At 43.7% G+C, this 23,007-nt stretch overlaps 2 protein-coding genes across 16 annotated transcripts in view; both read right to left on the reverse strand.

Annotated features, from left to right (window-relative positions):
* RCN2 (reticulocalbin 2) overlaps positions 1-23,007 on the reverse strand; it is a 1,080,843-nt gene that overhangs the window by 843,162 nt on the left and 214,674 nt on the right. The window lies entirely within an intron of this gene.
* The window catches only part of HMG20A (high mobility group 20A), a 51,720-nt gene that overhangs the window by 5,642 nt on the left and 23,071 nt on the right, over positions 1-23,007 (reverse strand). For 6 of the 15 annotated variants that reach the window (XM_083698429.1, XM_083698424.1, XM_083698417.1 and 3 more), the window contains exons 2-7: positions 13,311-13,417; positions 11,910-12,057; positions 9,355-9,567; positions 6,544-6,676; positions 4,040-4,071; positions 16-91 (exon numbers count right to left, since the gene is read on the reverse strand). In XM_083698429.1, coding sequence (XP_083554555.1) covers positions 16-91; positions 4,040-4,071; positions 6,544-6,676; positions 9,355-9,567; positions 11,910-12,057; positions 13,311-13,399 — 691 coding nt within the window. In that variant the 5' untranslated portion in view covers positions 13,400-13,417. Of the gene's footprint in view, positions 1-15; positions 92-4,039; positions 4,072-6,543; positions 6,677-9,354; positions 9,568-11,909; positions 12,058-13,310; positions 13,418-15,392; positions 15,481-23,007 lie in introns of all 15 variants that reach the window. The other 9 variants (XM_083698426.1, XM_083698430.1, XM_083698425.1 and 6 more) reach the window with 3 other exon arrangements.

Raw genomic sequence — 23,007 nt, forward strand, 5'->3', positions numbered from 1 at the left:
TTGCATTCTGCTCACCTTTACTGTGGTTCAGGAACTCCTCCGTGAAGATTGGAATATCAAAAACGGACCTCTCCTTTGTATCAGCTTCTTTCTGCATACAGACAAGAATGGTACACACATCTTGATGATTTCTCAGCATAACAACAGGCAGATATGCTGAAGGTAATAGCACGTGAGGATTTCAATAAGCGCCTCTCCCTTAACAAGTTTTAGGACATTCTCAAGATAGGATGAGATACTAAGATCTCTAATAAGAGACAATGCCTCAGGGTGCAGTCTTAAGGAACAGAAAGAAACACGGATTCAAGTGAATTTCCTAGTGAAATTGGCTATTGCATGGAGCTTCAAAAACCTTAAAGCTTCCCTAGAGGAACAAGAATGGCTTTTTAGCAGCTAACATTAAGTGAAGGCAATGGGCATTTTTGCAGTGGTTTCTTCATTTTGTCTATTAAGGGCCTCAGAGGTTAACACTCAGCTGAAAAGTTGAAGCTTCCTGAACCCAGGAATAAGTCCCATTTCACAAAATGGGGATGCTTCAAAGTGAACATGCTAAGGCTTGTGCTGCACATTTGTGAAACACTCATCTCCACCAAAGGAAGCACTAAAGAGACCATTTTCAGTTATGGACATTAATGGGGGGATGCAAATGATACAGAACTTAGGATGGCACAGCACTCACTCTTGACCCACTTCCTACTTCACATTTCCCATGTTCACTTGATGAAAGTTACTTAAGGATGAGACTCAGCCAGATTTCCTTATGCCACTGTAACCCATAGGCTCAGTTCAACGGCACCACAAGGGGAGGGCATTTGCTCCTACATCACATCTCTGGCAGGTGAAGAGCAAAGCAAAATGTTGGCTCCAAAGTGTTGCTTAGAATTATATGCTGGCAAGAGCTATTAAGGTGGCTTTATTGTCCCAGCTGAGTCTAGAAGCAATCTGGGTATGTGCATGTGTGAGAAGAATGCAAGCCAGGAAGGGGAGTGAGGCAATCCTTTGCATCAGAGGCCCTTCTTCCAAGGAAAGTTCTTGTATTTACTCATGGTAACATCCTCTGTGTCAGTTCATCACTGGCAAGCAACAAAAAAATGGGAGCCTAGAAGCCAAAGCAACCATAATGTAGCAGAACAGTGATCAAATCTCATAATGCGCTTTCCTCCCAGCTAAATCTACAGCACCAAGTCCTAGGGCCTCCCATTTGATTGGAGCAGAGCTTACATTTTACACCTGCCACATTTCTTCCCAAACCAAACTGTCTATTGAAGCCACTATTAGCTCTGCTTTTTGCAGAGGCTGGGGGATGTGGTTAACTAGATTGTGACCTTGCCCACATACGCCAAGTAGAAAATGCCGCTCTCTTGTTTTCACCAACACCGTGGCCTTTTGTTTTTGAACACCTTAGGCTTTAAATGATGTGTCAAACATGATTTGGGGCCAAGCAAGAAAGCTAAGTGGTTAAGAACCTACAAGGGAATTCTGGCAGTTAAAGCTCAGCACTTCACATCAGTGTATGCCTCATAAAAGGGGGCTTGGCAGAGTTAACGGAGAGCCATTTGGCAGACAGCCAAGATAGACAACGGCTCGGTGGAACTTCAGAAAACTCTTTGTGTGTTTGCCTGAGCAAACTCCAAGACAGCTGCTGTATCTTCTAATAAAGAAAGCTGGCACTCCTTATGTAGTGTAAAGGCAGTTGGGAATGCAGACACAGGCAGACATATGAGGGGGAGAAGGAGAAAAGGAAACCAGGAGGAAGCAACAGGATGTCAAAAATGTTTCCGGTATCACTCCCACCATCTGCCAAATCCAGACATTTCTAGCAGCAAGAAGCTCTTAAAAAATAATAATCAAAAAATCCTTGTGTGTTAACTGTACATAACAACTGCACAAGGCAGTTACATATGCTCATCAGCATTCAAGAGGATACTTTGGGAAACCCTCATTGAGTGCGCCGGGGACAGCATCTCCCCTCAAATCGGGAAGGTCCCAACCACAATTTTACAGCCTCTTTTCCCCACTTGGATTCAATACTGGAGCAGGGGAAAGGACAACCCTTTGGGAGGGGCCACTAAGTCACAGTCATTTGGACTGCGCTAGATTCATCACAGCAAACTGTAGCCCTTCAGATGTGGCAGGACTATAGCTCCCACCAACGCTGACCATTGACCATGATGGCTGGGATTGATGGCAGCTGCAAGTCCAACAATATACTGGGAACCTCAAGTCTCCCTGCCTCCCTGCTTAACCACAACTTGCTGTGTCGGCCAAATCCAACAAACCGCAACTAACCTTATCTATAGTGTGAAACAACTCCATTTCAAACTGAGTTAATAAGCTACTGTCAGGATAAACCATAGTTTATGGTTTCAATGTAATACTAAGCTATGGTTATCTGAAACTGTCATCAAAAGTCATGCTGCAATAGAAGAGGGAAGTGGGTGGTGGTTGTGAGCCCTAGACTCACCTATCACTGTTTATTATCTGACTGCAGCCTTTGTATACTGCTTTTCTGGATATATTACGCTCAAAGAAATTCATAGTATAGCATGACAAAAGCAACCAAATATATCAACATGTCAACAACACATCACCGTATATAATGTATATAATGATCTCCATATAAATAATTCAAACAGACTGATTGTAAAAAACAAAACACCATAATAAAATAGCATCAGCCTCTCAACATACTGCAGAAATGACATTGAGGATGCAAAATGAGTATTAGCCTAAAGGAGAAATATGATGAAAGTCAGTCCTGAGGAACTCCCAAGGAAATCTGGCACCAAACCTTGGGAATGAATCACAAATAACTCCCCCTTCAGACTGGAGGCTGATGGAAGAAGACACTCTGGGCATTATAATTGCTGTCCCCAGGGTAGAGATTCTCTAAGTACAATCTCCCAACCCCCAAGCATTTAAGCAATTAAGCAAAATTGCTCAGTCTCTAAAAGGAAGAAAAATTCTGCTTAACGGAAGAGTGGTAATGAAAACCATCAGCACTCTTCCCCTATCAAGTGAATTACCCCAGCATGTAAAGGAGCCTCTTGGGGGCTCCTATGTACTTAAACCACTCTAAGGCTCACTCCTGGGATTAAAATCATACGGATTTGATTACCACTTCATTGCAAAGGACTAATATGTTCAGGCTTAGTGTCATTTATCATAAATTAGAAGAGAAACACAAAACCAATGCTTCTTTCATTATCCTTAAAATGAAACAGAGGGACATTTGTACCAAGTGTCAGTCTGGAAAATAATTCTCTGAACTGCTAGAATACGCCCCAGTGTTCAGGTTCCACAAATTATCCCAAACCTGATGACACTAGCAGAGAAATAATTGGGAGGTGGGGTGGAGTGGGCAGGGAGGAGTAACAAACACACAGAAAATGTCAGCAAAGCCTATCTTGAAATTTTCATTATCATTTCCGATTTTGTATTACTCCCAGTCAGATAACAATTTTTAAATCAACACCAGTGCTCTTTCAAGCCACCTACCTACCCATTACAAAATATGTGACTGAAAATTGTCAGCCTGCCCTAAACAATCCAAGTGCCTGCCTGGGACAATACCATTAAGATCAATAGGAATAGGATTTTTTATTTTATTTTATGTATGCATGAAAAAGCTACACCTTATTAACATCTCCGCTAGAAGTGAACTCAGGCTGCTGAAATTGGCTGAGAGCTTTACTTACATAGGCCAATGAAATGGAGCAAGTTGGCTTTGGGAGACTGCATACAGGAGCACCTTGGGATAGAAAACAGTCTACCTAGCTTGTTGGTAAGAGTACTGTGATAAGAACAGCACTCCAGAAAAGGTACTAAATGGAGCTCCATTTAAAGCCAAGGAAACAAAGAAATCACGTATGCCGAGATCATGGTTTTATTTCCCTTTGTTCCTTGATCAGCATCACACAATTCACACTTGGATCATGTCACCCCCCCCCCCACTTCTCCCCCACCCCACCCCACCCCTGGCCAAACTTAAACTACAGTATTATTTAAAAGTCAGGCTTGGCTGTATGAGCAAATTTACCTCATGGTCATGGGCAGCCTGTCGTGCTCCTTCTGGAAAAAACAAAACAAAAAGAGAAGCAAAATGAATTTTGAAAGAGGGAAACAATTTCTTGAGTAACTTTGAGACACATCCCATAATTCCTTTCCTAGTTACACTATATATCCCTATGAGAATGGTTATTCCAGGTTATTTGTAACTTTTTTAAAAAATGACCATTGCTGTGATAGGTAGAGACAAAGTTTTGTTTTAAACTGTTTTAAAAATTGTGTTTAAATATTGTGAAGCCCACCCTGGGACCTTGGGGTGAAGAGAGCAGGTAATAAACAGTAGTAGTAGTAGTAGTACTAATACTAACATTAATACTATTGCTAATACTAATAATAAAACAACAACAGGTCTATATATTGTCCAGCGCCCTGAGGATGCAATGCATTCAAACATACATTTGTGCCTCTATATCATGGGAACTGGGACACCCAGTGTCAGGGCCAACAAAAGATTCCAGAAGCAACCATTCTTTAAGTGACTATCTTTAAGAGGAGCAGAGTGGCTACACCTGAGTTTTTGTGGATTTGGAGCTGTCTATCACCTTCAGAGTAAAATTAGTTTATAGGACAGGGGTCAGCAATCTTTTTCAGCCATGGGCCAGTCCACCATCCCTCAGACCATGTGGTGGGCTGGACTATATTTTGAAAAAAATTAAAAATGAATGAATTCCTATGCCCCACAAATAAGCCAGAGATGCATTTTAAATAAAAGCACCCATTCTACTCATGTAAAAACACACCGATTCCCGGACTGTCCACGGGCTGGAGTGAGAAGGCGATTGGGTCGCATTCGGCCCCCAGGCCTTAGGTTGCCTACCCCTGCTGTAGGAGTTCATCTGTTTATATTTATTCTACCTGCTACAGGTCAGGGAAACTCTTTCCTCCCTTGCTTTTAAAAGGGAGTTGGAGTACCTGTGCAATGTTTAAGGAATTCCAGTCTCCCCCTGCATACCTGCTGCTAGCAAGACATACAGGGCATGAGAAGTTGGTTTGGGAGATGGCGGGGAGAAAGAGGGTACAAGTGGTGCCCATGTTAATCTGTTGCACAAGACTCTTCGTTATAGATAAGTACCATATTGGCCCGAATATAAGCCGTACCCGAATATAAGCAGCACCTTTAAAATTCGGGGGGGGGGGGGAATACCCAAATACAGTGGTACCTCGGGTTACAGAAGTTTCAGGTTACAGACTCCGCTAACCCAGAAATAGTACCTCAGGTTAAGAACTTTGCTTCAGGATGAGAACAGAAATCGTGCGGCGGCGGCACAGCAGCCGCAGGAGGTCCCATTACCTAAAGTGGTGCTTCAGGTTAAGAACAGTTTCAGTTTAAGAACAGACCTCCAGAACGAATTAAGTTCTTAACCCGAGGTACCACTGCAAATGTGTCCCTAAGTCAATCCTGGGAAATGCAGTTTCTCCCAAGGGGTATTTCAATAGTTTCCCTGTGGGCTTCTTGGATGTGGCACCAGAAGGAGGTGGTACTTCCCTGTTCCTGTTCTCCCCCCCCCCCCCCCAAATTAAGAGTGTCAGCAGCAGCCAGGCATGTGGGGCAGAAAAAAGGGGTGGGGGTGGGTGGGAGGGAAGGAAGGAAGGGAGTATTTGGAGGAACAGGGGGCAGGCAAGGAGGCTTATGGAGAGATAAGGGAGGGAAGCTTGGAGTTTAGGGCTGCTGCTGCTGCTGCTGCTGCTGCTGCTGCTGCTGCTGCTGGCCTCCAGTCCAAATTCAGATTGGCTCAAAAACAAGCCAAGTTATTTTTCACTTTTACAGACGGGATGGGGAATAGCATGGCTTATTTCTGATCCAACCCTGTTTGAGGAGGTGGGGATCACCCATCACTGCTTCGCAACCTATGGTCAGGCCATAACATTAGGGCTACATTCACAGTGAACAACAGAGATATCTGTGCCTTCAAAACACAAAAAAATGTTGTGCTTAAAATACTTGTGTTGCCTTCAGGGCAAGTCCCATGGTCTGCAACTGACCTGTGCTTAGGGGCAAGCTTGGGAGCGGCGGGTGGGCGTCGCACTGTTGCCCCACGCTCCCAGGCTGATCTCTGGGGAGAGGGAGCCGCGCCCGCTTTGCCGGAGGCCTCCCCACCTTTGTCCCAGCAGTTCAGGGGAGGCTTGGGGGCCACGGTCAGGATAGGCGCCGTTGTCCTGGACCCCCGATGGCCCTCCGGGGCAGCTGTTTCAGCAGTGATATCATAAGGTCGCGAACACAAGCCGCACTTTAATTTTTCATGGTCGGAATTTGGGGGAAAAGTGCAGCTTATATTTGGACCAATACAGTAATACATTCATCCATATTGCAGGTACATCCTGTGCTCAAAGCAAGGAAGGGAGAACAAGTTAAATGGAGTGGCCGTGACCTACTGCAAACCATTATTCAATACCTGTTAAATGAGAACAAAATAGACAGACTAGTCAACAGTTCTACGAGTTACTTTTAAGGACTCCTATGCCATACTTCAGTACCTTGTCGATGCGATTTGCCTTTCTGCCTGTCCTGTGCTTTCCTGCTGAAAACTTTGTACGCCTCAGTCTTCTGGTACTGCTCCAGCTCCCGCATGTAACGTTCCTTATCCCTATCTGCTTCATCAAGGTAGCGCTGCAATAAGAGAAGAGATCATTCGTCCCCTGCTTCAGTGCACCAAGCAAGTCAACCAGGCAGGTCAACTTCTGCTGCAGTCTTTGAATAAGCAGAACGGACAAGTGTAAATGGAGAAACTGAATGCCAAAGGTTAAGGTCAGCTGAGGCTTCCTTCTTCTGTATGCCAAAGTCAAGGATACACAGAAAGACATCTCTGTGGCTGCTCCTCATCTGTGTAACATCCATCCTCTGGATATGTCCACTTTATGCTGTTCTGAATACATAAAACCATCCAATCTGAAGTGGCACTTACTTGCCAGAGTTAAGCCAAGACAAGCCAATGTGAGTACACCTATATTGTAATGGGTCCCTGCCTTGAACCCTTGCAATGGGGTGGGCTATAAATGGAAAAGACAAAGAGATTGCATCTCAAGTTTAACTTCACATGCACAAATCACATCACCCTTGTATCCGTATGGGATGAATCAAATCCAGAGTTTTAGCTTTCATAACAGTGATGAGCTTGAATATAGTTCTAAAGAAATCATATCAAATGTTGCCTGGAGCATTCTGTCACATTTGCTTAATGAACGGAGCTTGGTTGCAGAAGACTTCAAAGGGGGCTGTCAATGTGTAAAGTAGAAACAAGCTAGCATGGAGACGATTGTGCCCTTTTCCATAAAGGCTTCTCTTCCCTCCTTTTCCATTTGGTTTTAAATTTGTTCCAGGCCTCTCCTCTTATTCTACTTTATAGCCTTATCTAGAAACTGGTGGTGAATGAGAAGAGTATGGGCAGTTTTACTTATTCTAGAGAGGCAAATAATTGTGGAGGGCCAGAGTGACTGCACATATCTGTATACAAGATGCAATACAAGAGATTCTGGTGCTGGAGGCCCTGGGGTAACCCTCATACACATACGCCAATATCGTAATGCTTTTATGTAAGCCTACAGGATACCCCCATTTTGAATAAGCAATCAGTGGCTAATTACCATGGCTATCACTATCTTCAGAATCAGAGGCAGGATGCCTAAGAGTACTGGTTGCTGGGGAATGACGGCAGGTGGCTCTTCCAGTCATGTATCTACTCTAAGGTTGTTTTTAATAATTGGGTGGTGTATAACTTTTATGAAACAAAATAAATTTCTGCATAGCTGGGGGTTGGACTAAATGAACCTCCGGGTCCCTTTTAACTCTTCAATTTGTGATCCTATGAAATAAATGCCACGCTTGTGAGCTTTCCATGGGCATGTGGGTGGCCACTGAAGCAGAATTGTGGCTTTGGTCTGCTCCAGCACGGCTGCTCTTATATTAACTATGTAGGGAGCAGGGGTTTATCTCAGTCAGCTCTTTGCTATTCTTCCTCTTTACTCCTTCAGACTTACCCGCTTCCAAAAGAGAAATCCTAGGCATATTTGCTTAAAAACAAATTCCACTCTTTTCAATAGGGCTTACTCCTAACGTAAGCGTGCTCGTAACTGCAGCCAAAATTTCCCTCCCCACCTTGCTGCAAGTCCTCCACAACTGGGCACAGGAGCAATTCTCAAGGGTCCAGGTCGCCCTGCATCACAGGTAGAGCTGAGGTGGTGGCATCCTGGCTTCCTCGCCCCCATCCAGCAATTCCATTGCAAGGTCTCTGATGACAGACTATATCCCAGCTTCTCCCTAACCAGGCCTGGGGTGCCCCACTTTCCACTGCTGGTTCCCGAGGTTCTCTTGCTTGATGCAGAGAAAATGTGTGGCCACAGCTGATGTCAATTCTAAGCATTTACAGGCTGTGGCCAAGAGGGGCAAACACCAAGGGGGAAAACAGGATGAGGCATGGTGGGAATGAAGATCCAGCTATCTCCTGGGTAACTCACACTGCAGCACCTCTTGGAACACATGCAAGAAGCACCATTTTTTGGATGTTTTTGTGGACAGGTTATTAACGATGTGGTATATGCTTACAATGGCATTCTTTATTCGGCCTCCTATTCCCTAAACCATTCCATTTCTGCAGATTGCAAGTCCCTTGGGCACAAAACTATTATCACTAATGCTTCAATCCTACACCCACTTACCCAGGAAAGAACCCCACTGCTCTTCAGTGGCATTTGCTTCTGAGTAGGCAGCATGTGTAGGATTGCACTGTTATAAAAACTGCCGTAAGCCACTCCGGGCCCATGGGATATAAAGGAAATAAGCAAGCAAGCAAACCCTCAGCCCCCTCTTCACAATCCCCATTCTGGGATGGATCTTTTGATTAAAAATAGACTAATGAAGCAAATCTTCCTACCCAAAACCCTAGTGAGTTTAGCTTTCTCTGCATCACTAGCAGCCCTTCTAAGTGGAAGGATAAATCGTCAACAGCACCCCCATTTTCAATATGCATCCTGTCTTTTCCAAGACACCAGCTGTGCTGATGAATGTACAGCATGAAGCAATTCTACCTCTTAGCAATCCGGCTTGCCATTTCCCCATTCCCATTACGGGCAAAGGCAAACTCTTGTCCTGACATACTTTGTGATTCTCTCCTGAAGACTCACAGGGCAATGTTACATTGCAGAGAAAATTTAGGCCCTACCTATCTAAAATGAGCACGTAATTTTCTAGAATCCCTCTTTAGTTACCTGAATAGACTTTCTGTTATCACCTGGGAAATCTTTGAAATAAATCACCAAATTCCAGAATAAAGGAAAGTAACGTAATAGTACCCGTTTCTCTTCAGGAGGGAGTTTGCTCCACTCATTGCCCAGCATCCTGGTGATTTCTGGGAATGGAACTTCTGGCCTCTTCGCTCGAAGTTGCTCCCTCCGCTCATTCATGAACCGCACGTAACCTGTTAGGGGAGATTTAGGAGCATTGCTATCCCTTAAGGGTTTCTTCCTCTTTCGCCCTTTGGACCAGCCTCCTCTCTTAGTTCTTTGCTACAAAGACAGGGAGAGGAAAGTTCAGTGTGAGACATCAGTTCCTTTAAAGCTGGAGGGAAGAACAACAACAGGTGGCCTCTGAGATGTTGTCAGACTCCCATCACCCATAAGCCCCAGGCAGCGGAGCCAGTGGTCAGGGGTGTTAGAATCTGGGCGTCCAGCAGCATCTGGAGGGCCATGGATCCCTGCTCCAGGTTTAAACCTACATTAGCATCTCAAATGCTTTTATCATTCACACACAGCTTCAGTAAACATCCCTGGTACAGTGGTACCTAGGGTTACATTCGCTTCAGGTTACAGACTCAGCTAACCCAGAAATAGTACCTCAGGTTAAGAACTTTGCTTCAGGATGAGAACAGAAATCGCGCAGCGGCAGCGGGAGGCCCCATTAGCTAAAGTGGTGCTTCAGGTTAAGAACAGTTTCAGATTAAGAACGAACCTCCAGAACGAACTAAGTACTTAACCCGAGGTACCACTGTACTCTTTTTCAACAGTCAAATTATGGTTCAGCCAAGCAGGCATGATCAATTACATCAAAAAATAAGCTGTGTTCAACAAGCAAAGTTGTTAAGTAATGGAGAAGGGGGCATGGTGAGGATCAGATAAGAGTGTAAGGGTTAAATTTGGGCAGAATCGGCTTTCACTGGTAAAGCCAAAATCAGAAATTATTAAGAATTGTAGATAATTTTATTGTGGATTTAAACACACAACCCAAAAAAAATGTTTTCAAAAATTTCCTGCATGGTAGCCATGTTGGTCTCCTGCAGCCAAAACAAAAAAAAACTTGTGGAACCTTAAAGACTAAAAAATGTCAAAATAAATAAACCAAGACTGATATGGTTTGAAAGGTCTGATGAAAAGTTAGGAAGAGTTAAAACAGAACATTTGGGGATAAGCCACACTCAAAGTACGTACAAAATGTACTAAGGTTTTAAAAATAGACAAAGCTGCCAGAAAATCAACCGCAATTTTAATAAATTTTAAACGGTTTGGGAATCCACAGCAATATTTCTCAAACAGTAGGCTGGGATGTGCCCATGGGTCTTGAGCCACTTTCAGGTGGGCCCCTGTGCCCCACCCACTAGCCGTGCCAAAGCCTTTTGGATGGGCAAGCGTCCGCACCAGGAACTCCTTGCATGCTGAGTAGAGGAGGCCAGGATACAGAAGTGGGGGTGGGGGGAATGTTTCCCGCCTCTGAGGGGAAAGGGCACAGGAGGTGTTGAAGGTAATTAGAAACTGAGATAAAAGTCTAATATTTATTATTGTTATTATTATTAAAGAAATAAACAGAAAATAAAAAGAAATCTCTTATAATAAGAGAAGAAGAAAATGTAAAAGGACCAGGAAGGAAGGATGAAAGAAACTGGAGTGGGGGTTGGCAGGGGGTGGGGTAAAGTACATGTTGGCTGTAAAAAGAGAATGGGGCAAGACATTACAGGAGATGAGTAAAAATGCTTTGTGGGAAGTAGTAGTAGTAATAATAATAATAATAATAATAATAATAATAATAATAATAATAATGTTTTATTTATACCCTGCCCTCCCCAGCCAAGGCCAGGCTCAGAGCGGCTTACAAGCAATAATAAAAACAAGATGAATGATTACAACTTAAAAACAAAAATAAAATACAACATTAAAATAACGGAAGTAGGGGAGGAGGGACTAAAAGAAAAGTGCCTTCTGCACCTAAAGCCTCTGGATCCACAAATTATGGCTAAAATGGGGAGGATGCCACAATATCCCCAGAGTCAATGACTGCACTTAGTTTGAGGAAAGCTGGGTAATGGGAACTCCTTGCCACAAAGCAAATGCTGTAGCAAAGAATTTAGCAAGTTCAGAAAAAAATGATGTTGGGAATTACCAGCTGATATTTGAGCAGCTTCTCATGGGTTATCTCTGTGTGACCTCACAGTTTGTACCTACCTGATGAGGGCACCTGGGAACTATCCCCTGCATGTCAACAGGTGGGTGCAGCTCCCATCGCCTTGTTGATGGGGGGGGGTGGCCTCTCTGTATTTCAGTGGCTTATTTCCACCACACCAGGCTAGGACCACCTCAGCCGTGTTTGCCCCCCGCCCCGGGCTTCCTGAGCTTTACTTAAGCTGGTGTAACTTATGCCAGCTTCCTAGGATTGCTGTAGTTCTATACTGTCAGTCACTCATTCAAGGAAGGATTAGGAATGACAGCATAACCTGTTTCACTGCAGGTGTTATCCATTTACAGAGGAGAGGAATGCTAATCAAATTCCAAATAATCAACTCTCTTGTTTTATTTTTTGAAGATATGAATGGATAGAGAATTTAGGTGGAGGAAGACGACTTCTTCTAATTTCTGCTTACCTCCTCCTCAGGCCTTGGCTCGCTATTTTCAGCTTTATTAGATGACTCATTTCGCAACAGTTGACTGTGCAGCAAGTCCTCTGCAAAATCTGGATTGTTGGCGGACTGGGAGGCACTGCCAGTGCACGATCCTTCTGAATGATTTAGCCTGGGGGGAAAATAGGTAGTTTTGCAATATAGTCCCACAATTGTTAGGAAAAGGTACTTCCTATTTTACTCCCTGGGATATTGTGTGATATTGCAAATATCAAAAGTAGTTGGAAAGAAACACGTGCCAAAGAATTGAGGAGATTTCACCCCTCCCATAACCAAGAATCTCCTGATGAGTCTGCTGATTCTCCAGAGAGAAGGAGGCGTGTTCTGCTTCTCTACTTATTCTACTCCAGCACCAAGTAAGTCAGTCAGTCAGTCAGTGTGATAGATAGAGAGACTGGGTGTTAGAGATCGTGTGTATAGATAAGGTTGCTGCTAAGAGCAGCTGCAGACACTCAGTGTAGTGTAGCATTCTTTATGCTTAGAGAACCCATTAAGCTCTGTATATAGTTGTATAGTAGCTATAGATAGAATAAAGAAGATATTCTACAGAGCTGCTCTCCGAGTCGTTTATATACTCTGCTATACTCTGCTGTGCGACGACTGTCTTCTTGTGGAAGTGAATCCGGTGCTCACAACTCTAAGCTGTGAGTCCACAGCACTTTGACCTGTTCCTGTCCAGAAGGTGGTCTCTGGAAGTGCTACCCAGCTCGCCTAGCCCAGTCGGGGCTGAAGTGTGTGAGTCCAGTTGGTGGTACTGGCTCAAAGGCGATGCTGACAAGAATGACCGTCAGAACACGGCATGTTGCACCTGCCAGAACAATTTCTCTTACCGTCTATCCCAGTTATCAAGTATTCCAACAGAATGATGTTCTAAAGCCCAAGGAAGACTAAACAGTCATCATGCTGGAGCTTGGGATGAAAGACTGAGCTTTAACCACTAGCTCTATCCCATTCCTTGGAGCGTTTATAAGAGGGCTTCTACCAAAAAACTACCAAAAAGGGCACTGTCAAAGGCAAAGCATCCCCTTAGGAAGCGGCCAGTGGCCATGGCTCATATACTCTATCGTCTTAAAAACTATGCAGGTCTATCTCATCACCAATACTAAGGAAATCTACCTCAGCTGATCACCCTTTGGGTGCAGTTTATTTCAGGTATGAATAAGCACCATATGAAAACCACCTCTCCAACATACAAAGGGAAATGCTAAGTGTTTTTCTAAACAAGTATCAATAAGTCACTGAAGACAGAGTTTAGAAGTGGGTGTTTTAAACCAAAGCAAAGGAAAAATATTCAGCAAATCACCATTGTAGGTCCTATAGTGGACTATGTATGCATGAGCCAAAACTAGAGGAGCAGTTGCTTACCCTGATGGAACAATGTCATTACTCTCCTTTGAGCCGCCATCTTCTGGAAAATGTGACGAGGGAGATGAAGTGGTCATTGGGTTCTCCATTACTGTTGCAACAGAAAACTGTAGAAGAATATTTCACATTACTATAACTTTAATATACCAGTTTGTCATCTGGCAAGCAGACTTGCAGTGTAATCTTAAATGTTTCTTCCCAAGTACTGTCCAGCAACTTGAGCAATATTTGCTTCTAAGGACAATTGTTAAGCTGCAGAACCCCAATTCAATCCAATCTCCCAAGTGGGATATTACTAGATCATGGATAACTGAGGCCAAGTTATCCCCATCCAGGAATGGCAGTAGCTGATGGTTCATCCATAACTGGAAAGAGGCCCTCTGTTTTACTGAGGCCACTAGGACCTCAAGTGACAGAGCATGGGAGAATTCTATGCACATGGTCCTTTAAGGAGAGTGCGACCCTATCTTCAGCAAGTCACCTTCCTATTTCCCAGATTTGGGAACCATCAAGCCTCAAAACTTTCATCTTCTCAAGATTCAGTTTCAGTTTACTGGCAGTCACTCGACTCTCTCTACCTCAAGATCCTGATCCAACACCTGCACAGGATCCCCTGATGCAGATGGCAAGGAGAAACAGAGCTGCAGTGTCATCTTTGTAGTGATGGAACCTCACCCTGAGCTTCCAGTTGAGAGCTCCTAAGAACTTTGTACAGATGTTAGAAAGCACAGGAAACTAGATCAGTGTGTGACAGTGCAGCATAATTGCCATGCTGTGGTCGAAACCACTGAGCCTCTTGGGCTTGCCAATCGGAAGATCTGCCATTTGAATCCCCGAGACGGGATGAGTTCGAAAGCACATGCACTCTGGTTTTCATTGTGGTATTCCGTTGCACCAGTAGCGGTTTAGTCCTGCTGGCCACATAACATGGAAAGCTGTCTATGGACAAATGGTTGTCAGCACCCGGGGCAAGGCAAGTAATTTGCGCCCCCTAACCCGGGGCAAGGCAATTAATTTGCGCCCCCTAACCCCTAACCTGCCGCCGCTGCCAGCTTCTTCTTGCTGCTGCCTGGGCTGGGGTATTTACGGTAAGGTAGCCATGGTGGCGGCGGGTCTGTGTCAGGTGATTTGAGGCGAGTTGCCGCTGGCGCTGGCGCCCCAATGACGCCACTTGCCCGGAGGAGGAGGAGGGCAGAGAGGCGAGGAAAATGCAACATGGCCCAGCAGCAGCAGCGGCGGGGCTGTGAGGAGGGGTTGCCTGGAGTGCCCTCCACGGCCCTGACAAGCGGGGACCACGGCGAGCGCTGAGAGCCGCTGCCTGCCGAACACCTTCAGCCCGGACGCGCGCACAGCTCGTCAGTTCCGCGAGACATGGGGCTCTGCTACAGCCTGCACCCGAGGCCCTTCGGCAACTCCGGAGGCAGCGAGCGCGCCCCCCCAAATGTTGCGCGGCCCCCCTGCACCCCCCACGCTACGCCACTGCTGAAAGCGAGATGTTCACCACACCCCACAGTCGCCTTTGACTGGACATAACTGTCCAGGGGTCCTTTACCTTTACCTAATGACCATGCAACTGAGCAAGTGCCCTGCCCCTGCTAGAAATGAAATACATTTCCAATTCAAAAGTCATTTATTTTATCCCTCATCCACCAAACTCAATAGAGCAACAAGCTTGTCAATACAAATCTGAATCCTGCTTCTACCTTACAGTCAGATAAACACTCCCCACCCCCACCCCTTTAAATTCTGCATCAGCCTAGAGCTACTGCCATCTCAGAGTTGGACCTTCTGGCTACTTGGAAACAGCAAAAAAAAGAAAAGAGGAAATGGCTAATAAAACAATTCACACCTATTTTACAGCAATTCATAGAATAGAATCATAGAATCATAGAGTTGGAAGAGACCACAAGGGCCATCGAGTCCAACCCCCTGCCAAGCAGGAATTCTTTTAAAGAAAAATGTATCTACAGCAACTGCAGTCTGTGAAGAAGTGTTAGGCAGAATATGAGTGCCACAATGACATTTACAGATAGCCTTCTGCTCTGTTCATTTCAGGCACAATCTAAGGGCAATGACACCTACCCAAGCCTGAGAGAGATGAAGGGGATGCCTTGCAAGCACATGCTGATGTATCTGCCCTCCATGCTGGCTTTGAAGATTTATTTCTATGCTGCAAGAAAATGCACTTTGTTGCTTCCAAATTGTTCAAATTTTGCTATATTATTACACATATATGTATGTAAGAGGCAGGCAGCTTAGGCTGTAGTTTATGATCAATGCATCTCTTTGGATGCACAACCAAGATATTCTTTGAAATAAGCCTTCCATTAATGCCCAGGCGAGCAGATCAATGGAAGGTCTAGGTGGAACAGATGATCCACATCAATCTTGCTGCCTCCAGGGAGAGATGCTATACTAGCCATTTGCATTTTAGAGAAGAGTGATGTAAGGGGTGTCAGTTCTACTAACCAAGGACATAATTTGCAATGGATGTAAGGAAGCAACCTGTTTCCTAAGGGAGGCAACACAAACACTTATAAAGCTATCTGTAGATGTGATTCATAGTTTGAGAGCAAAAATGGTGGACACTACCAGGGGTGTTGTCATGCTTTTCAAGGATAGGGAATCTATTGGACTACAACTCCTATTATCCCTGACCACTGGCCATGCTGGCTGGGGCTGATAGGAGTTGGAGGGCCACAGGTTTCCCATCCCAACTATGCACCACACTGCCATTAAACATAGGAGAAAAGCCTGTATTCATTGCAGACATTGTCAAACACAGGAGAAGAATTTAAGCTCTTAAATGCAATTCCTCAACTTACACAATTTATTAATATTTTGGTTGAAACATGGATCATTACACTAAAAATTGAAACTTGGATTTATGTAACATGGAGAGTTTGGGCTTGTTTTCATACAATCCAATTTGCCCATCTATGGGGGAAGATCTTCATTGTTCTGAGGAGCAAAGCTTTATACTCTCCTATGCAAAGGAACCATAAAGTAGACTTTTGTAGAAGAGGCTTCAATGAAGTCAAAACGCATCTTTAAAATGCTATCCTTCACAATAGGAAGATATTTATTTATCTCACACAAATACAGTTTAGCTGAACATGGCACAATGGCTTGGTATTCTGCCCCTTATGTTCCACAATGGCACACCTCTTTTGTTTTACATCTGGGGCTCATTCAGTGTCAAAGTTCCAACCTGGCTTTCAGTCTTGTAGAGGAAGCAGCTGGACATCAGCTTTAACACCACCCAAAACAGACCATATAAACACAGGAAGCTAGAAGAACACAAACTTATTTCTTGTTTTAAAGCTTTGTTTTATTCAGTCCATATGGCTGGGCACTGAGAGTCAAGTCTCAGAAGTAGAGGTCAAATATTTGTGAGCATGCAGAGGTTATTAAACTATCCCAACAGGCAAGAAGGGAGAGGAGGAAGCAAGTTCCCACTGGAACTGAAATGGATAAAAACGTGCACAGGATGCTGTGTCAGGGGCTGATCTGCTAGCCTTGGGACCTCCAAATCCCATAGCTGTGCTGACAATAATCCTTTTTTCCATCACTGCCAGGTAGACTTCAGAGTTCCAAAACTGTAAGATGGCTCACAGAAACTCAAACATAGGTAGGATATATTTATGCATTTATGCTTTGGTAGGACATTTATGCATATTCTTCTGGTTGGAAAGTCTTGTTAATGGGTTAGTCCCAGCCAGATCCTTCCTTCCTTCCTGTATACTTTTGTCAGGATGAGAAAAATATTGAGCTGGATTCCAAAAGGAAGTAGCACCTTTGCCCTTCCAACCTCTGGTACAGCAGGAAGCCACAGGTGCAAATAGAAACTTGAACATTTATAGAAACCGTGGTGTTAATAAATGGGGATTTAAAATAAAAGGTTACTTGGTGATCCCCAACTTTTAAATCAATATTAGCATGTGCCACCCCAAATGGACAATATCATAATTCAAAGTATTTAAAGAATTCATAAGGAGTCTGCTGCAGAGTCAGCACTAGCTGATAAAATGCAGCATTTGACTCTTGGCTTTTCAATAGATATTGCTGTGACATGAAGCTAAAAAACCAAGCAACTTATGGAAAGGAGCACATGAGCCAAAGCTCTGGACTCAGTGTCATAACCACAATTTAGCATTATCAGCATCAGTGTATGTGTGCGCACTGTGCCCAAGAAAGTTCACAACACAGAAGCAGTAAATACAAATTAAAGCTCAGAACTTTAAAAGGGCTGGGAGAACAAAAATAGAGCTGATTGGCAGGGAAAGGATAAAAAGTAGGCCTCTCTGGGGTAAGTTCCATAAATGGAGCACCATCAAATCCCTCTCTCTTATGTCAGATGGCAGAGGCACCTATAAGGGAACGATAAATTTGCTGACATCACTGCAGGTTGATGTGGGAACTCAAGTCAGTAAAGCATGAGACTCTTAATCTCAGGGTCATGGGTTCAAGCCCCATGTTTGGCAAAGAATTTCTGCACTGCAAGGGGTTGGACTAGATTGCCCTTGGGGTTCCTACCAACTCTACAATTCTGTGATTCAGGTATTCCTTCAGATACTCAGTCAAAAGTGTAGACAACAAGATTTGAATCAGGCCACAATTTCATGGTTTGGGAAACACCGGCCTTAGTCCCAGGTGCTGTTGTAGGCTCTCCAATTCATGTTCAGGGTCTGTCTAAGTCCAATTCCTTCCTTCCACCACCCACAATTCACTACTGGGAATTTTGTTTTCCTTTTGACAGAAATGGATGAAATTTAAAGGCTATTGCCTCCAAACTGGATTAAATTGGCTAAATTACAGGAAAATGGGTTCAGAGGCATTGTTTGTCTGTTGTTGTTTTTAGGAAGCATCTCTATCTTCCTTACTTTGGGATAGAGTACAAGCAAGGTTGTCCATTTTGGGAATTCCATCTCCCCCCACCTGCTGGACCTGCGGCCACTTGTGGGACTTCCAGACCAGGACCTGCCTGCAGCTGAACAAGTAGGGCAAGGACCAGGACCCTGGGCAAGCAGGAAGCACTGGAAGCACGCCAGCTAGGTGTGCCGGGGCAGCTCTATAAAGCCTGCCTGCCTGCCTGCCCTGGAGGCAGGGTGCCCCAGCAGTGCCACCACTGAAGCGGTGAAACAAGGCGTGGGCCAACCCCCTTGTGCTACAATTATGGTTTTAACAGGAATGAGTTTTTAACTTGGATGGGTGTTTTATTTGGTGGGGGGTTGTTTTAGAGTGTTTTAAAATGTTATAAGTTAATTTGGATTTTGTATCTTTATTTGTGGGCCAGGGTATCGTTTATGGGCTTTTGTTGGGAAATGTTATTGGTTTGTACACATTAGTATTGTTAAGTGTTTTAATTATTTTTATTATGTTTTACATTTTACATTGTACTTTGTCCTACAAGTATAGGGCAGTATTATTATTATTATTATTATTATTATTATTATTATTATTATTATTATTATTATTATTATTTCCTGCCATTTCCGAAGTGCCACAAAATGTTGCTTGGATTCCTGGATGTGATCTCTACACTCCTAGTAACACTAGGAATTCCTAGTAACATTCCTAGTCCTTGGCTACTGACCTATTTTTGTTCATAAGAGTTTCAGTAACGTTTGATTACCTGGTTCTGATCCTTTTTGCAGATTGAGACAGATGGCAGCCACCAATCCTAGCCTTAGGCCTCAATTCAAGCCCTGACAAAGTCCCAAACCATGCAATAAATGTCTACAATTCTGCAGCTAGAAAGAAAATGCTTTGCAGAAAAAATATGTGCACCATACCTATTTTTAAAAACCTGAAGATGCCATATAAATTCATGAGCCTGGAAATATTAAAATTGGAAGATTTTTAAAGTAAGACTTCTATATTACCAATGGATTAAGCTGAGTGGAAATCAGTAAAGCCATATATCAGGATGACGAAAGGAAGAGTGAAATGCAAAAAGCTGCCATTAAATAAAAATTTAAAAATGAAAATAATAATAATAATCTGTAAATCATTAGTAGCGGCCACCCTCAAATTGCTCTGTGTAACTTAACATCTCTCCCCCCCCCCAAATTCTTTAAATACAATAAAGCCCCGCCAGACATATTCTATTGTGGATACAATGGTATTCCCAGCTACGGCTGTAAAAAGAAGATGGCAAACCTACGCACACAAAATCACCAGAGAGGTTACAGTTCAACATGGGATGCGATTTTATAACGATACTTCACACTTTGCATCCTATTATCGTGGCTTAGCAGCCACTCAACACATTCTCCAGTTCTCTCCTTCCTTTCCCCTGGAACAAAATCTGGCCAACTATGGAGTGGCAGCAGCCCTGGTATGAAGATGGGAAATATACTTCCATGCAGAAGCACATACAGCGCCTAGAAAGTACAGAACTGGAAATTTGCCTGCTCATTTCCAAAATGTGGCAAGTCTAGTCAGAACCAATTAAACTCATGCTTGATTTACCAAAAAAGAAAAAAAGCTTGAAATGGAGCATAGCTCAGCACACCCTTTGAAAATAAGAAAAATATTTAGATACCGTATTTTTCGCTCTATAGGACGCACATACATTTCCCCTCCAAAAATTAAGGGGAAATGTGTGTGCGTCCTATGGAGCGAATACAGGCACCTTGGCTTCAGCGATAGCAACGTGAAGCCTCCGAAGCGCAGAGGGAGCGCTCCCTCCATGCTCCGGAGGCTACGCGTTGCTTTCGCTGAAGCCTGGAGTGCGAGAGGGGTTGGTGCGCACCGACGCCTCTCGCTCTCCAGGCTTCAGGGATAGCCCCCTGAAGCCTTTGGAGCGCAGCGGGACCTCACACTGTGCTCCAAAGGCTTCGGGTTCCTTTTGCTGAAGCCGGGAGAGCAAGACTCTCCTGGCTTCAGCAGAGAGGGAGAGCTGCGCAGCGCCCCTTCAGTGAAGTGGGAGGAGAAATGGAAGGGGCTCTGTTTCTCCTGCGGCTTCACTGAAGGGGCGCTGAGCAGAGAGGGAGAGATATTTTTTTCTTGTTCTCCCCCTCTAAAACAAGGTGTGTCCTATGGTCAGGTGCGTCTTATAGAGCGAAAAATACGGTAATTTATTCTTTAAAGAGGCTGTGTGAGCGCTTGGCCCACAAACCGCAGGCATGAGAACAAATTAATGGGCACTTTGCAATTTTTTTTGTATGAAATTTATGTATTAAATCAAGATTTTAAGTGTTTACCTGTTTGCTGAAGAAGAGGGATTTCCTAACACACATCTGTGACCACCATAGAAATGAAAGATGCTTGCCACTTAGAAGGCTAGTAGGGGAAGGGCAACTGAGGGATGGGCCAGCAATGAAACCAAGTAGACAGAGAAGGAATTGAGCAATTCTTCCTCCTTTGCCAGCTCACTCACTTCTCTACATGGAATACCTGGTCACTTAGGGCTATTGGATGAGTTTCAATACAAGGCTGTATTAAATCACTACTTTAAAATGCCCAACTATTAATTTTTAGATTTGGGCTATTTTGCATTGTCATAATGGCATGCTCCTTCTACCATTAAACTCAAAGACAAAAAGCTTTCTGGCCCTGTGCCTGGTGGGAAATGGAAGTTGGTTCTGCTTAAAAGAGAAATAAAATTGGGGGAGAAATGTTTTCATTAGTTCTCCTGGTATCCACAACAGTACTAAGGTTAAACATGCAAAAAGCATCTCTCCTAGGGAGCACATCTAGCTAGCAACCATTTATGGCCATTTATGGAAACAGTTCAGCAGCTGGAAACAGTTCAACTATCAAAATGATAGTTGTGCCTCTACTTTCAGTGGCAAAAAGGTACCTAGGTACAGAGCTCAGATATACATATTTCATAAAAATTTGGAGGCATTGTTATCAACCGGTTTGGCTATATGCCAGACAGGCCAGCCTAGCTGCCGGCTTCCATAGCTGCCAGCAACATAAGCCTACATGCCTGCCTTCCCAAAGACAGTGTAACATCTTGTGCAAACAGAGCATCCCTTTATCTGCCCATGAGCACACAATTTAGCAAGTCTTCTTTCCAAGTCTCTCTGTACATGGAAGATTACAAGGCATCTTAACATTCTACGCAGACAGCATTTTAAATACGCAATCTATGGACAATCCACCTACAGGGGAAGGGAGGCAGCACAATGGCCCCTTCGGTTCCCAACAAAGTGTGGTGCCATGTTAAACTGGGCACACAAGACAGCCATAGTACAGTCACCTCATACTTGCAGCAAAAATCAGCCATACGTACAGGATGGACCAGGCTTCAAACGCACAGATCCTGATAATGCTGACAAGCCACACAGTTAGGACTGACTTTATGTCCTGGGATTAACACAAAAAAAGGGTTGGCAGGAAAATCTTTTTTGCTTTGCAAAGATACACAAGGTAGCTCTACACAAGCAGCTCTACCTCACATCACTGGAGAGATTTCTGTTTGCAGGCAGAGATGTGATATCCTTGTAGGTTCCCATATTTAATTCTGCTCTTCCTTGGGGCTTTTGCCTTTAAATCTTGAGAAGGATTTCTGCAGCCACTTACCATCTGACATACATGCATCACCTTCAAAGATGTTACAGAAGCACTGTGCGATTTTAATTAAGGCCAGAAAAATATCTAAAGCAAGTGTTCTTCCTTTCTTCATTTCACTGATCAAAACCACTACAGCCCATTTTGATATTTGTTCAAAGAGCCTGAATTTGCCTGCCAGTGCAATATATGCCCAAATGATTTGGCTGGGCTCTATGCCTTAAGTGTTTTTCACAATTCAAAACAAGGTCTCCAAAGCATTTCCGGTGGCCCATTTTCACAAACTGTCAGCACTACTCTCACCAAACAGAGAAGTTTTCCCCCATCCCGCTTCATAATCCTCACTCAGGAATAAAGCGGTAGGATTTGGTATTTGGTATTATTAATATATTGTCATCAATGGGCATTTTCAATTGTGATTTGATTATGTTTTCAGTTTAACTAACCCCCACCCACGCACCCCTTTCCTTCCCAGCCTAATACTGCATGCAACAAATGAAAGTGATCTGTGGAAAACACAACTTGAAAAAAGACAATGCACATGCTTTTGTAAACTAGGAAATCGTTAATAAAAATTATTGGGGGAGGGCATCCCACTTGCATACTCATCATACATCCATAATTCAAAATGTTTCTACTCCTTGTAACTTGAAAATGACCAAACACAGAAATCCATTAATTTTTTTCACACTGCTTAAAGGTGTCTACAGCTGCGTTTGAGCGCCATGCCAAACCCCAGTTCAGTGTAAATTGCATGAATTACAATGAGCTGCGGCAAGCATCAGGTTCATGAGCTACTTTTTCCTCTCTTGTGTGGACAGGAATTCACATGGTTTTACTTCTGCTTTTTGCTAAACCATGGTTTGCTGTTTCATGAAACTGATGACTGATGACTGATGATGTAAAACAAAGTCAACCTGAAACTATTATGCAAACCATAATTAATCGTAGCCTTTTTGTCAGTTTGGATGAAGCAACAAACCATAGTTAAACAAAAGTGGAAACTTCTGAAGTAACCTCCTGGCCATGTGGGAGGAGAAGGGAGAGGGGAGAGCAAAGTTTGCTGTGGCTTATTCACAGCACACAAAACTACTGTTAAGCATCATGTCCAGATGCAGCATATCAGCATTATAATGTTGCACTGTTTTGGTGTTGTTAATTTATTATTATTATT

The sequence above is a fragment of the Podarcis gaigeae genome (genome assembly GCF_964106915.1).
Source record: "Podarcis gaigeae genome assembly, chromosome: 9".
Taxonomy (NCBI): Eukaryota; Metazoa; Chordata; class Lepidosauria; order Squamata; family Lacertidae; genus Podarcis; species Podarcis gaigeae.